The sequence below is a fragment of the Carcharodon carcharias genome, chromosome 10 (genome assembly GCF_017639515.1).
Source record: "Carcharodon carcharias isolate sCarCar2 chromosome 10, sCarCar2.pri, whole genome shotgun sequence".
Classification (NCBI taxonomy): Eukaryota; Metazoa; Chordata; class Chondrichthyes; order Lamniformes; family Lamnidae; genus Carcharodon; species Carcharodon carcharias.
In genome coordinates, this window is record NC_054476.1 from 165,980,164 (window position 1) to 165,993,959 (window position 13,796).

Here is a 13,796-nt window from a genome sequence, read left to right on the forward strand (position 1 = left end):
AGTCAGGAGGTGAGTTCCTTGCCACAGGATTCCTAGCCTCTGACCTGCTCTTGTAGCCACAGTATTTATATGGCTAGGCCAGTTCAGTTTCTGGTCAATGGTAACCCCCAGGACGTTGATAGTGGGGGATTCAGCAATGGTAATGTGATTTGAATGTCAAGGGATGATGGCTAGATTCTCTCTTGTCGGAGATGGTCATTGCCCAATACTTGTGTGGTGTGAATGTTACTTGCCACTTGTCAGCCCAAGCCTGGATATTGCCCAGGTCTTGCTGCATTTGGACATGGACTGCTTCAGTATCTGAGGAGTCATGAATGGTGCTGAACATTGTGCAACCATCAGCGAACATCCCCACTTCTGACCTTATGATGGAAGGAAGGCCATTGATGAAGCAGCTGAAGATGGTTGGGCTGAGAACACTACCCTGAGGAACATCTGCAGTGATGTCCTGGAACTGAGATGATTGACCTCCACCAACCACAATCACCTTCTTCTCTGTTAGGCATGACTCCAACCAATGGAGAATTTTCCCCCTGATTCCCATTGACTCCAGTTTTGCTAGGGTTCCCTGATGCCACACTTGGTTAAATGCTACCTTGACGTCAAGGCAAGTCACTCTCACCTCACCTCATGAGTTCAGCTCTTTAGTCCATGTTTGACCAAGGCTGTAATGAGGGCAGGAGCTGAGTGATCCTTGCAGAACCCAAACTGAGCAGGTCATTGCTAAGCAAGTGCCACTTGATAGCACTGTTGATGACCCCTTCCATCACATTACTGACGATCGAGCGTAGGCTGATGGGGTGGTAATTGGCTGGGTTGGATTTGTCCTGCTCTTTGTGTACAGGACATACCTGGGCAATTTTTCACATTGCCGGGTAGATGCCAGTGTTGTAGCTGTACTGCAACAACTTGGTTAGGGGTGTGGCAAGTCCTGGAGCATAAACCTTCAGCACTATTGCTGGAATATTGTCAGGGCCCATAGCCTTTGCAATATCCAGTGTTTTCAGCTGTTTCTTGATATCACTTGGAGTGAATCGAATTGGCTGAAGACTGGCATCTGTTATGCTGGGACCCCCCCCCCCACAGAGGAGGCCAAAACAGACCATCCACTTTTTGCAAATGCTTCAGTCTTATCTTTTGCATTGATGTGCTGGGCTCCTCCATCATTGAGGATGGGGATATTTGTAGAGCCTCTTCCTCCATTGAGTTGTTTAATTGTCCACCACCATTCAAGGCTGGATATTGCAGGACCGCAGAGCTTAGATCTGATCCATTGGTTGTGGAATCTTTTAGCACTGTCTATCATTTGCTGCTTTTGCTGTTTGGCGTGCAAGTAATCCTGTGTTGTAGCTTCACCAGGTTAATGCCTCATTTTCAGGTATGCCTGGTGCTGCTCCTGGCATGACCTCCTGCACTCTTCATTGAACCAGGGTTGATCGCCTGGCTTGGTGAGTGGGGGATATTCTGAGCTATGAGATTACAGATTGTGCTCTAGTACAATTCTGCTGCTGCTGATGGCCCACAGTGCCTCATGGTTGCCCAGTTTTGAGTTGCTAGACCTGTTCGAAATCTATCCCATTTAGCCCGGGGCTAGTGCCACACAACATGATGGAGGGTATCCTCAATGTGAAGGTGGGACCTCATCTCCACAAGGTCTGTGCGGTGGTCACTCCTACCAATACTGTCATGGACAGATGCATCTGCATACCTCAGGTTGGTGAGGATGAGGTCAAGTACGTTTTTTTCTCTTTGTTGTTTCCCTCACCAACTGCCACAGACGCAATCTAGCAGTTATGTCCTCTTGGACTCGGCCAGCTCAGTCTGTAGTGGTGCTTCCAAGCCACTCGATGATGGACATTGAAGACCCCCACCCGGAGTACATTCTGCACTCTTGTTTCCTCTAAGTGGTGTTTAACATGGGGGAGTGTTAATTCATCAGCTGAGGGGGGCATGCTACGTGGTAATCAGCAGGAGGTTTCCTTGCCCAGGAGACTTCAAGGGGTCTGGAGTCGATGTTGAGGACTCCCAGGGCAACTCCCTCCCGACTGTATACCACTGTGCTGCCACCTCTGCTGGGTCTGTCCTGCCGGCAGGGCAGGATATACCCAGGGATGGTGATGATGGTTGGTTATTACTTGACTAGTCTGTGAGAAAGCTCTAGACCCCAGATATTAGTAAAGAGGACTTTGCGGGGTTGACAGGGCTGAGTTCATCTTTTCTGGTGCCTAGCTTGATGCCAGTGCATCCGGTTTCACTCCTTATTGGCTTTTTTTTAGCGGTTTGATACAACAAGGCTTGCTAGGACATTTCAGAGGGTATGTAAGAGTCAATCACATTGCTGTGGGTCTGGAGTCACATGTAGGCCAGACCATAGACTATGAAAGGGCATTAGTGAACAGACGGGTTTTTATGACAATCGACATGGTTTCATGGTCATCATGAGAATTTTAATTCCAGATATTTTATTGAATTTAAATCCCATGGTGAGATTCGAACCCGGGTCCCCAAAGCCCACTGCCCTGGGTGCCAGGATTACTAGTCTTGTGACAATATCACTACGCCACCACCTGCCCATATCCCAGGAATGAGTTGAGTGAAGCTTCTCTGAACTGCTTCTAAAGTAATTATATCCTTTTTCAAATAAGGAGACCAAAACTATATGAAGTACTCTGGATGTGGGGCTGGATTTTATGTGCCCCAACCAGGTGTGCTTTTGTTGGGAAGGAGCACATAAAATAGGTTGAGTGCCTAGCCCATCACCTTGCCACCCACCCCTGAATTCACACCCATAATGTGCTAGGTGGGCGGGTGCCAAACACGGCAGCCTGCCCGCTATTTGTAAATAAATAATCAAGGGTCATTTAGGCTTGCTAACAAGCCTATTGACCTGAATAATTCGCTGCCATAACACAGTTGGTGTGGGCAGTCGGGTGAGAGTGGGCATGCCATTTTTAAAGACCAGCACAAACGAAGGTGGGTAGGAAAGGGAGGGGAGGGGCACCTCAACTGGGGGTTTGTCCTGCAAACATCGGGGGCTGTCATGTTCCTCTTCAGCCTTCTTGCTGTAGCCCCAGCAGCACCCACGTCTCAGCTCTGCCGCTGCCAGGCATAATGCAACCGGAGACCAATCGAATTGGCCGGCAGCTCCTGAGTTAGAGGTGGAAATCCCACTCCCGACCAATTTAGTCAACCCGCAGTGTGTGTTATGGCTGCAGGGAGGGCTGGCATGGAGCAAGTTGGCTTCTGGCCGACTTTACTTCTGGAGAGGTGGCAATCAATTCAGTCTCCCGTGAAATGCAGCCCCTGGTCTCACCAAGGCCTTGTACAGCTGCAGTAAAACTTCCCTACTTTAATATTCGATTCCTCTTGCAATAAATGCCAACAATCCATTTGCCTTCCTAATAATTTCTGTACCTGCATACTAACACTTTATGATTCATTTACCAGGACACCCAGATCCCTCTGTAGCACTGAGTTCATCAGCCTTTCTTCATTTATATAGTATATTGATTTTCTGATCTTCCTGTCAAAATGGACAAATTCACATTTTCCCACACTATACGCTATCTGCCAAATTTTGTCCTTTCACTTAACCTATCAAAATCACTTTGTTGACTCTTTACCTCCTTTTGACAACTTATTTTCTTACCTATCTTGGTTTCATCAGCATGTTTAGCAACCATCATTCAGTTGCTTCATCCAAGTCATTGATATAGATTGTATTGGATAGATAAACTATAATTGACACATTTGTCAATTAGATTGTTTTTTTCCAGATCCCATTTACAATTAGTTTTTTTGATGTTCAGTTGAACATATTTTGTTAACCACTCCATTTTCAGTTCTATAAAATAATTATTATAATGCAATCTTTTTTTCAGCAATAATAATTGTATTTGACGTCAATGACATAGCATCACTGGATCATGTAAAGTAAGTAGCCAAATTTATCTGTCATTTCATAAAGAAACCGGCAAAACAATCCATGCTATTGCTTCTAAAAATTTCAGTTCATTTCCCGTTCACATTTGGATTCTTGAACTTGAGTTAATCACAGCTCAGTCTGGTGTGCTTACTTTAATGGTAATAAGGAAGACATTGAGTTCCCAATCTCAACCTTTAAACACATTTGAGGACAGGAGAGTGTTAACACCATGTCTATTACATTGTTAGTAATATAATTGATATTAACAAACCTTAAGGTTAAGAGAAACAGATCGATAGGGTGGTGCATGGCACCAGAAGCACGGGGCTCCTCCGAGGGAAGGAAGGGAAATATTGGTTGTGTCGAAAGTTAGTATCCTTCAAAAGTGCTTAATTGGCTGTAAAGTTCTTTGGGACACCCCGGACTCGTGAAAAGCCCTGTATCAACCAACGCATGTCCTGTTTTCTCAACAGAGCAGGAGCCTCCTTCTTAAAATAGGGACAAAAGTAAATGCTAAAAAAGAAAAAAGAAGGAAAGAGAAAAATATAAAGACTTTTTCAAATAACTTCATTTTGCATACAGTAATTGAGTCTTCTCTGTTAATAGAATCCAAGCCAGTTAGTGAAGCTGAAATCAAGACACAGAGCTCTCCTACTACTCCATCCAGTGTCCCAGCTATCCCCTATTTATATGTGCTCAAAGACAATTAATACCCATCATCTGTTTCTCTTAACCTTAAGGTTTGTTAATGTCAATTACATTGCTACCAGTGTAATAGACAAGATGTTAACACACTCCTGTCCTCAACTGTGTTTAAAGGGTGACAGTTGCACCAAAGATAGACCACCAGCAGCTTGATTTATGTATAGCTAATGACGGGTTTTATCCATTGTCAGGGTCAAGAAAAAGAATGGGAATGCCTTGAAGGGTGGGAGGTTAAACAAAAGGCAGGTTGCATCTCAAAATTCACACCTGACACATAAATTTCTTGTTTATTTATTACTGGCATAGTCCAGAAGGCAGGAGTTTTGCTTAAAAATTGCCTAACAGCTGCATTTTCAAATCTGATCTTCTACAACCGTTTTTAAAAAATTCTTTCATGGGATGTGGGCATTGCTGGCTAAGCCAACATTTATTGCCCATACCTAATTGCCCTTAAGAGGGTGGTAGTGGTGGTGAGCCTCCACCTTGGACCGCTGCAGTCCATGTGGTGTAGGTACACCCACAGTGCTGTTAGGAAGGGTGTTCCAGGATTTTAACCCAGTGACAGTGAAAGAACGGCGATATATTTCCAAGTCAGAATGGTGTGTGGCTTGGAGGTGAACTTATAGGCGGTGGTGTTCCCATGCATCTGCTGCCCTTGTCCTTCTAGGTGGTAGAGGTTGCAAGTTTGGTAGGTGCAGTCAAAGGAGCCTTGGTGAGTTGCTGCAGTGCATCTTGTATATTCAACTCAGTATTGGCGATGAAATCTTGCCCTGAGTTAAACAAGGCTCTTAGCTTATTTTGCATTGTGAAGAAGAATATTAAAGACATAGATGGAAAGGGAAAGCACCAAGATCACACTCGGTCACTTTTAAAGCAAAATCATGCTTGGGATGTGAGCATCTCTGGCAAGGCATGTGTTCATCGCACAGCCTTAATTACCTTTGAACTGAGTATTTTGCTAGACCATTTCAGAAGACAGTTAAGAGTACTGTGGGTCTGGAGTCGCATGTGGGCCAGACCAGATAAGAACAACAGGGGCAGAATCTTCCCCCCCACCTTTTGTGGGGGGTTGTGCAGGGGCATGCAGGAGCAGGCACAAACCCAATCGGCGCCCCCATTCGGGTCTGTGCCGCCATTTTACATGGGCGGGGCCAATTAAGGCTCCCCCAGCGTGACGTGCGCCCGGAAGCGCTGAGCGCTCCCTGTGCAGGCAGTGGGTGATTCCCTGAGTCTTTGGCCTGCACTCTTTATGGTTTAAACATTTAAAATAAAGAAATTAAAAACTTTTAAAACATGCCCCCTCATGTGACAGTGTCACATGAGCTGGGACATATCAATACATTTTTAAAAATATTTTTATTGAATTTTAAAACATTTCATGAAACCTCATCCTGCCTGCGGATGAGGTTCCATGAAAAATGCGAAGGCCGCATGGGTTCTTCCCCTGCCCCCCCCCACCGATAACCTTAAGGTTGGACGGGCAGCTCTTTTATTAATTCAGTTAGTTTTTAACAGGCCTTAATAGGCCTTTAACAGTTCGGCGGGCACACAGCCAACCCGAAAATTCTTCCCCAGGTTTCCTCCCTGGAAGGCTTTAGTGAACCAGATGGGTTTTCACAACTACTCAGTAGTTTCATGGTCATTATTAATAAGATTAATATTTTATTTCAGATCTATTAATGAATTGAATTTAAATTCCTCCAGCGGCTGTGCTGGGACTTGAACTTGTGTCTCTTGCATTTCCATTCTTTGAACCCTGGGTGCAGAGGCCACCTGTTAGACAGGTGCCCAGTGTTCTCTTCACAGCAGTGGGTGAGAGCACAATTTTTGCTTTGAATTTGGGCCTGTGCAAATGCTAATGGAACAAACCCTTGTACAGTGGAAGAGGAGACCCCAGAGTTTAGCTTTTGAGAGCAGCACAGAGGCTACATGCATCTGCACCTAAACCAGACCTTGCAATCCTGACAGCTAAACTCCAGCTCCTGTATTTAAGCAGCTCCAAGGCAAAAGGGTTAGCTGCAATCATGTACACCTCCATGGGTGATGGATGACCTACACCTCCTTGAGGTGATGGCATTGTGGTATTGTCAATGGACTGGTATTCTTGAGACCCAAGGTAATGCTCTGGCTACCTGGGTTTGTATCCCACCATGACAGATGGTGAAAGTTGAATTCAATAAAAATCAGGGCTTAAAAAACTGATGATGATCATGAAATCATTGCTAAACAAAAACAGAATTACCTGGAAAAACTCAGCAGGTCTGGCAGCATCAGCGGAGAAGAAAAGAGTTGACGTTTCGAGTCCTCATGACCCTTCGACAGATATGAACCCATTGCTGATTGTTGTAAAAACCCATCTGGTTCACTAATGTCCTTTTAGGGATGGAAATCCTGCCCTTATCTGGTCTGGCTTAGATGAGACTCCACACCCACAGCAATGTCATTGACTCTTAAATGCCTTCTGAACAAGGGCAATTAGAGATGGGCAATTAATGAATTTTTTAAAACCCTAAACAACTAAGGCACAGAAGTTATACACATAAAGTTTACAGGTCTGATGATTGGATTTGAAATCTCAAGTTTCCGTACTTCAGATGTTTGCAGCTAGGAATCCTGCAGTGCATAATTCACCTCCTGACTCCCCAAAACCTGTCCACCATCTACAAAGCGCAAGTCAAGAGTGTGATGAAATACTCTCCACTTGTCTGGATGAGTGCAGCTTCAACAACACCCAAGACGCTGGACACCATCCAGGACAAAGCAGCCTGCTTGATTGGCACCCCGTCCACAAATATTCACTCCCTCCACCACTGATGCCCAGTGGCAGCAGCGTGTACCATCTACAAGATGGAATTCACCAAGCCTCCTGAAGCAGTACCTTCCAGACCCACGACCACTACTATCTAGAAAGATAAGGGCAGCAGGTACATGGGAACATCACTACCTAGAAGTTCCCCACCAAGCCACTCACCGTCCTGAATTGTAAATGTATCACCATTCTTTCACTGTCACTGGGGTCAAAATCCTGGAACTCCCTCCTAACAGCACTGTGTATAGCTACACCACATGGACTGCAGCTGTTCAAGTAGACAGCTCACCGCCACCTTCTCAAGGACAATCAAGGGGATAGGCAATAAATGCTGGCCTAGCCAGCGAAACCCCCATTCCGTAAATGAATAAAAAATAAACATGGTTTCCACAGAAATAAACAATGTGACACGACAAGAAATATTTCAACACATCAAAACTAGCTTTCAGATTAAAAACTCAAAATCAGCCATGGAGCATAGTTACTTTCAGTTCTAACTGTTGTCACCTGTAACCTTTTGATAATTGTTTCTGTGCTTTTTGTTCCTCAGACAATGGTTGAGAGATGCCCTTAAAGAAAATGATCCTACCTCTGTACTATTGTTCTTAGTTGGGACTAAGAAAGACCTCAGTGTAAGTAGCATCTGCCTCTTCTTGGCAGACAATTTATTAAAATGGAGAGATAATTGGTTTCATTTCCTGTATTCCAAGGCTTAAATATTGAAAGTTTGGACTTCATGCGCTCTAAGAGCCTAGGAATAGGAGTAAACCATTCAGCTCCTGTCTGCCATTTATTAGGATCATGACTGATCAGGACCTCAACTTTATCAGCCAACTTACAAATATCTATCAATCTCAGTATTCAAAGTTTCAATTTAACACAGCATCCACAACCCTTTGGGGAAAGAATTCCAGATTTTCACACCCTTGTGTGTTGTCGTTCTTTCTAGTTTTTGACGTACAATTATTTTTACTACTTTAAATTTATGATTTTTGGTCTCCTTATCCTGCCTTGCTTATTCAAAGTGATATTTAAGGTTTTATTTTAGGATTGGATGAAGCCAGGAGGAGCAGGATTACTCTGTCAGGGCCCACCAGGAAATTCCCTGCCCCAGGCTCCCACCTTTTCCACCAATCGGATTTGCTCCGTGGCCACTTACCTAAAGTCAGGAAACATTCCTTCAGGTTCTTAGGGATGGGCTCACAACCACATGATTTTAACAGCCCTGCGGCGCTGCCTCCCACAGACTCCCCAGCCATGTTAATTGGGAAGCCGCAAAGGGGTACGCTAATGAAAGCCGACGCTTAGAATTGGCCGAGCCTCTCAGTTGGCCTGACCACTCGATAGGCCTTATTCCAGCCTGGGAGATAAAATTGATCCCCCTTTGACACTTTGGGTGGGATTTTCCGGCTTTGCCCACCGCCGGGATCGTCCGCTCCCACCGAAAGCCAATGGACTTTTAGCTGAGCTGCCGAACCTCCCAACAGCTGGTCCCACCACCACGGGGGCTGAAAAATCCCGGCCTATGTCTCTACTTGGCTGAAAATCCTGCAGCAGAATTTAGCTCATGTTTTGGCCATGCCCTTTACACCATGTGTCATTCCTTGTTCTTTACAGTCACCCGCCCAGTACAACTTGATAGAGAAAGATGCTATCAAAATTGCCAAGGAAATAAAAGCAGAATATTGGGCAGTGTCTTCTCTAACAGGTGAGTAAAAAGCGAGTTTAGTTCAAAGCCATAGATCTGCTACGTATAATGTCTGATATTTGTTAACTTCTTTATAAAATAAAATAATTAATCACTAAGTGAAGAAATTGTATGCCTGGAGAATGGACCCATTTAGATGTGGTGGGGTAATTTTAATTTGTATAAAATTATAAGCTGGGTGATATTGGATCTTCTGCACATTATACGCCACTCCCAATTATCCTTTCAATGGAAATGAAGATCAAGAAAGATGTATAATGGGTGGTTAATTCGATGTCACCTGTTGTGGGGAGGTCATGCCAAATATCTTACATGTGCACCCAGCAGGGCTGCTTCTGTTTGCATGTGTGCTTTTGTGTGACATTTGTGTATATTGGACAAATACTCATTTATCTAGAAGCGGTATATGTTAGTTTACAAATCCTACCAAGGCCTCTTCCAATCTCTTCCAGCCCTAAGTCCCAGCTCAAGCCCCTAAGTATCGTATGTTTCCTCCCTCCTCCTGCTTCTCCGTCAGTGGCAGGGCCTTCATCTAATGGTCCCTGTACTGGGGAATTCTCTTCTTAAATATCCATCTTGTTGCATCTCTCCTACATTCCAAATGCCTTCTCATAGCCCCTGTCTTTGAGCAGTGTTGTATCAATTATCCTAAATTTTCGCCCAGGCCCTGCTTCGTGTACACATTCAACCCCCACCCCCTTTGGGTGTTTTCCTACAGTAAACATCTTTACTGGAAATTTACTCAGGAGGTCTCCCAATTGGCCACTGTAGCTTCACTGTAGCATGAACCGTGTTAATGAGGTTTCACCGGTTATGGCGTTCAATCAGGAGAATCCGCTGAGGAATTTCCTGATGGTTATGCAAGTTGTTGTTGTGGAGGCTAAGCCAGATTACCGGCTGTACAATTCCAGTAGATGGTGCTCTTGAACTACTCTTCAGTACATTGCGAATCTATTAAAGCACAGAAATTCCAATAGGCCCAACATCTAAAATAGTATCTACCAAAAACCTGAAGCAAGCAGTTTATTTTATCAGAGTTCATGCTGTTAGCCTGCTGTAACTGAAATGAGTTGAATCTAATATTTATGGATTTCTTCATAAAATCCACCATTTTCCTGAAAGAATCTAATTCCATTTTGTGATTTTTACAAATAAAAATTGTGTATCCTACTTCCTCTCTACTCAACCTTAGTGTACTGGCATATAGAGTGTAACCAGTGGACAGGAGTATATTGTGAGAGGCACTTTAGATATCATTGTATTGTGGACAATGACACTGTTGGGGGCTTTTCATTTTCTGTTTCCTGCGTGGGTCTCCTTGGCCCTCACATCATTCCTAACCCAACAAGTGACCAGCATCTAGGGATCTTCCGACGGAGCTCTTGAACTCTTTGTTAAGAGCTTTGGGAGATGCCAATGAACATTGGCTTTTCCTTACTTCCTGGCCTTAGGGCCCAGCTTTCTCTGTTTGGCAGTTCCCCACAATGATTGGATACTTGTCCCACAACCCCGTGGCATTGACAGGCAGGCATGCCTTTGTGCGGCTGTGTCTGGAAGATCGTTAGACTTTAATACAGCAAACTGTACCTGGAGAATACGCTGTGAGGGCCGTTCAGTTGAATGCTAAGGTGCTCTTCTTTGTTGGCATTAGGAGAGAATGTAAAGGAGTTCTTCTTCAGGGTTGCATCATTGACCTTTGAAGCCAATGTACTGGCCGAGCTGGAGAAGACTGGCCCCAGGAAGATTGGGGATGTTGTTCGTAAGTATGGCTGTTTATAAAATATAATTCAGGAGTAACTATTCAGCTCACAGCGGCTGTAATGGCAGCAACAATGAAAAGAGATTCCTCTGGCAAAGTGGGGAAACTGATTAAAATATCTATTTTTTAAAAGATGAAATTGCTCCCCGTGCAGTGAGCTCCTGAACTTGGCTGGGTCACTGGGGTTGATGCAGGAAAGGCAAGTTAAAGTGAGCAGACCCGGGCTTTATGCGATGATACTGATGCCTATCAGTGATAGGAGCAGGTTACCTTAACTGCCTGTCCGCTGACAAAGCGGAAGAGTGTGCTATCAGTGGAGAGAGGATGAAGGAGAAAAACCTATTTAAAACATCAGTCAAGGCGGGTGTGGAACCATTCCCCAGCACGATTCAGTTATGGGTCATTTTCACCTTTGTAGCCTGGGTAATAACCTCGATCTCACTCCCATTCTACAAATACATATACTTTTTATTTCAAAAGGCCTGCCAGGTTCTGTAGGCTTTTGTCAGTCTTAACGTCAAAGTGATGGAAGTAAAAATTCGCCTCAGTGAGGCCATTGTTTACTCGAGGCACACAACGGGTAGTTGGGTGTGCGAGGAATACCTACTGCCCACCAATTGTTCCAGCATCACAAGGCCTGAGCCATTTTGTGGCACGGACCTCATTTCCTGCAGGCTTTGGGTCTCAAGCTGACACTGAGGCAGCTAGCTTCCTGGGAGAGGCAGTCGAACCAGGTCAGAGGGAGTGGGTGGGCTGTGCGGGGCGGACATGGAGGGATATAGGTTGCTTATGTTTCGCTCATTTGTACCTCAATTGTAATTGAGGTCCTACACTTGAAGTAGGAACCCAGTTTATGTATTAGAAGTGACATTCCAGCTGAAGCAAGTCAGGACTCTACTCGGGATGATAGCCAAAATGCCGGTGTGAATGTGGTGTTAAGTGATCCAATGGTATTTCCATGCCTCATGGGGTCACTTAAAATAGACCTCAGTGTCATTAGGTGAGTAGAGAAAATCTAAGCAAGGTACAGGGGAGGGCGAGTTCTGAAGTTTATAAGTATTCTTTCTACTATAATCTGGATTTTATTTTTGTTACAATAAAGCACCATAAGCTAAAATGTACAATCTTGTCAGTTTATTTTTACAAATATTTTCTTTCTCTACAGGCATCAACAACAATGACAAAAACCTGTTTAAAAATGCAAAGAAATCGAAGCCTAACTGCTGTCAGTGACAGAGCGCCACACCGCCTACCTAAGAGATTACTCATTGCACTAAATCCATTTTTAACCAAAGATTTCTCACGCCAACAAAATGCCACCAGCCACTCAGTCATCGCCTTTGTAATGCGAAACAATGTTAAAAGATGAGAAAGAAATGCCGGTCGGGAGAATGTCCAGCTAGGAACCCTGTCCGTTTGAGACTATCTCCAAGAAATTGCTGTCAAGATTTTTCCCACATATGTCAATTTTGCATCATGTCATAATATTAATGGAAAAAAGTAACACTCCCATGTGCTAAAGCGCACTTGGACACCAGTTGGGTTGGACTCTGTTAGAACCAGGAAGCAAACCATTGTTCGAGGTTGTGTGTCTCGCATCATTGATGTGCTCAACCTAAGGAATCACCACTCCAGAACAAAATTAAAGAGCAAAGGTCTGAAATAGAAGCTACAAGGCTAGTTTGGTGCCAACCAAAGTACATTTCAGTAGATTTTCCTGGTTTTATACATGAGGCACAACAAGTAGAGGAAAACCAAGCAGAGAGAATCACAAGTTCTTAAGTGAGCTTCCTCAATTTGATTGTCCATTTGCGGTAATAGAGATAAAATCGGAAACGCTCTCTTATGTGCTGCCCCCTGATTGATTTTCCTGCATTTGTTGCATCTGGGTAATCCGATATCCCCCAAGTTCAGGACAAGGAAAATCTGGCCTATTTTTGACAGCATGTTAAGCCTTGACAAGGTTGCAAATAGCATCACAAATCAGTGACATTCTCAGTCCTATAAGTAGCCAAAGTTTTTTGAAGTTCGTAGGTATTCAGTGTTAATGTGAGGAACTGCAGAGTTTGAGTGTTTATGTGTTATGCAGACGCTGTTGACATGTTGGGACATCATTTACATGTTTCTCAATACCAGAATCCTTAATCCTGCCAGCATAACAAGTCAATCCCAAAGTGTAATATGTTGTGTAAATAATTTTGAGATGATTCAACTGCAAGGATGCAAGATATTTCCTTTCTCTTTCATGTGTATGAGACAGCCTCTTGCGACGCCTGGCTTCTAAATTAAGTCACAGTTTAAAATATAAAGTCAAACTATGTAACTACACAGCTGTTTGCCAGTTTCCCCTGCAGCAGACAGGGGTGGGGGCTGGTAAATTCTCTGTACAAGCGGCCAATGGGTACTTATCCCTGGCTGCTAAGCACAGACAGTACAGGTAGAGATCCAACGTTATGGGTCTCGGTCTCTTGACGATGCTGCAGGATTTCTGGGACAGAGATGGACTATAGTGCAGGTGGGAATTGGGCATTTCTGAATCATTCTAATCCCACCTTCCAGCAACTGGTCTGTAGCCTTTCAGGTTACAGCATTTCAGGTGCAGATCCAGGTACCTTTTTAAATGAGTTGAGGGTTTCTGCCTCTACCACCAATCCAGGTAGAGAATTCCAGATACCTACCATCTTCTGGGTGAAAAAGCTTTTCCTAATATCCCCTCTAATCCTTCTACCAATCACTTTAAATCTGTGCTCCCTGGTAATTGACCTCTCCGCTAGGGGAAACAAGTCTTTCCTGTCTACTCTGCCTAGGCCCTTCATAATCTTGTACACCTCAATCAAGTAACCCTCAGCCTCTTCTGTCCTACGACAAACAATCCCAGCCTACTCAATAG

General features: G+C 44.2%; 1 protein-coding gene across 8 annotated transcripts in view; it reads left to right on the forward strand.

The window, feature by feature from the left end:
• LOC121282743 (ras-related protein Rab-34-like) overlaps positions 1-13,569 on the forward strand; it is a 66,682-nt gene extending 53,113 nt beyond the window's left edge. For all 8 annotated transcript variants that reach the window (XM_041196486.1, XM_041196481.1, XM_041196483.1 and 5 more), the window contains exons 7-11: positions 3,882-3,933; positions 7,990-8,071; positions 9,057-9,147; positions 10,799-10,906; positions 12,072-13,569. In XM_041196486.1, the coding sequence (XP_041052420.1) occupies positions 3,882-3,933; positions 7,990-8,071; positions 9,057-9,147; positions 10,799-10,906; positions 12,072-12,139 (401 nt within the window). In that variant the 3' untranslated portion in view covers positions 12,140-13,569. The remainder of the gene's footprint in view (positions 1-3,881; positions 3,934-7,989; positions 8,072-9,056; positions 9,148-10,798; positions 10,907-12,071) is intronic.
• The last annotated feature ends 227 nt before the right edge of the window (positions 13,570-13,796 follow it).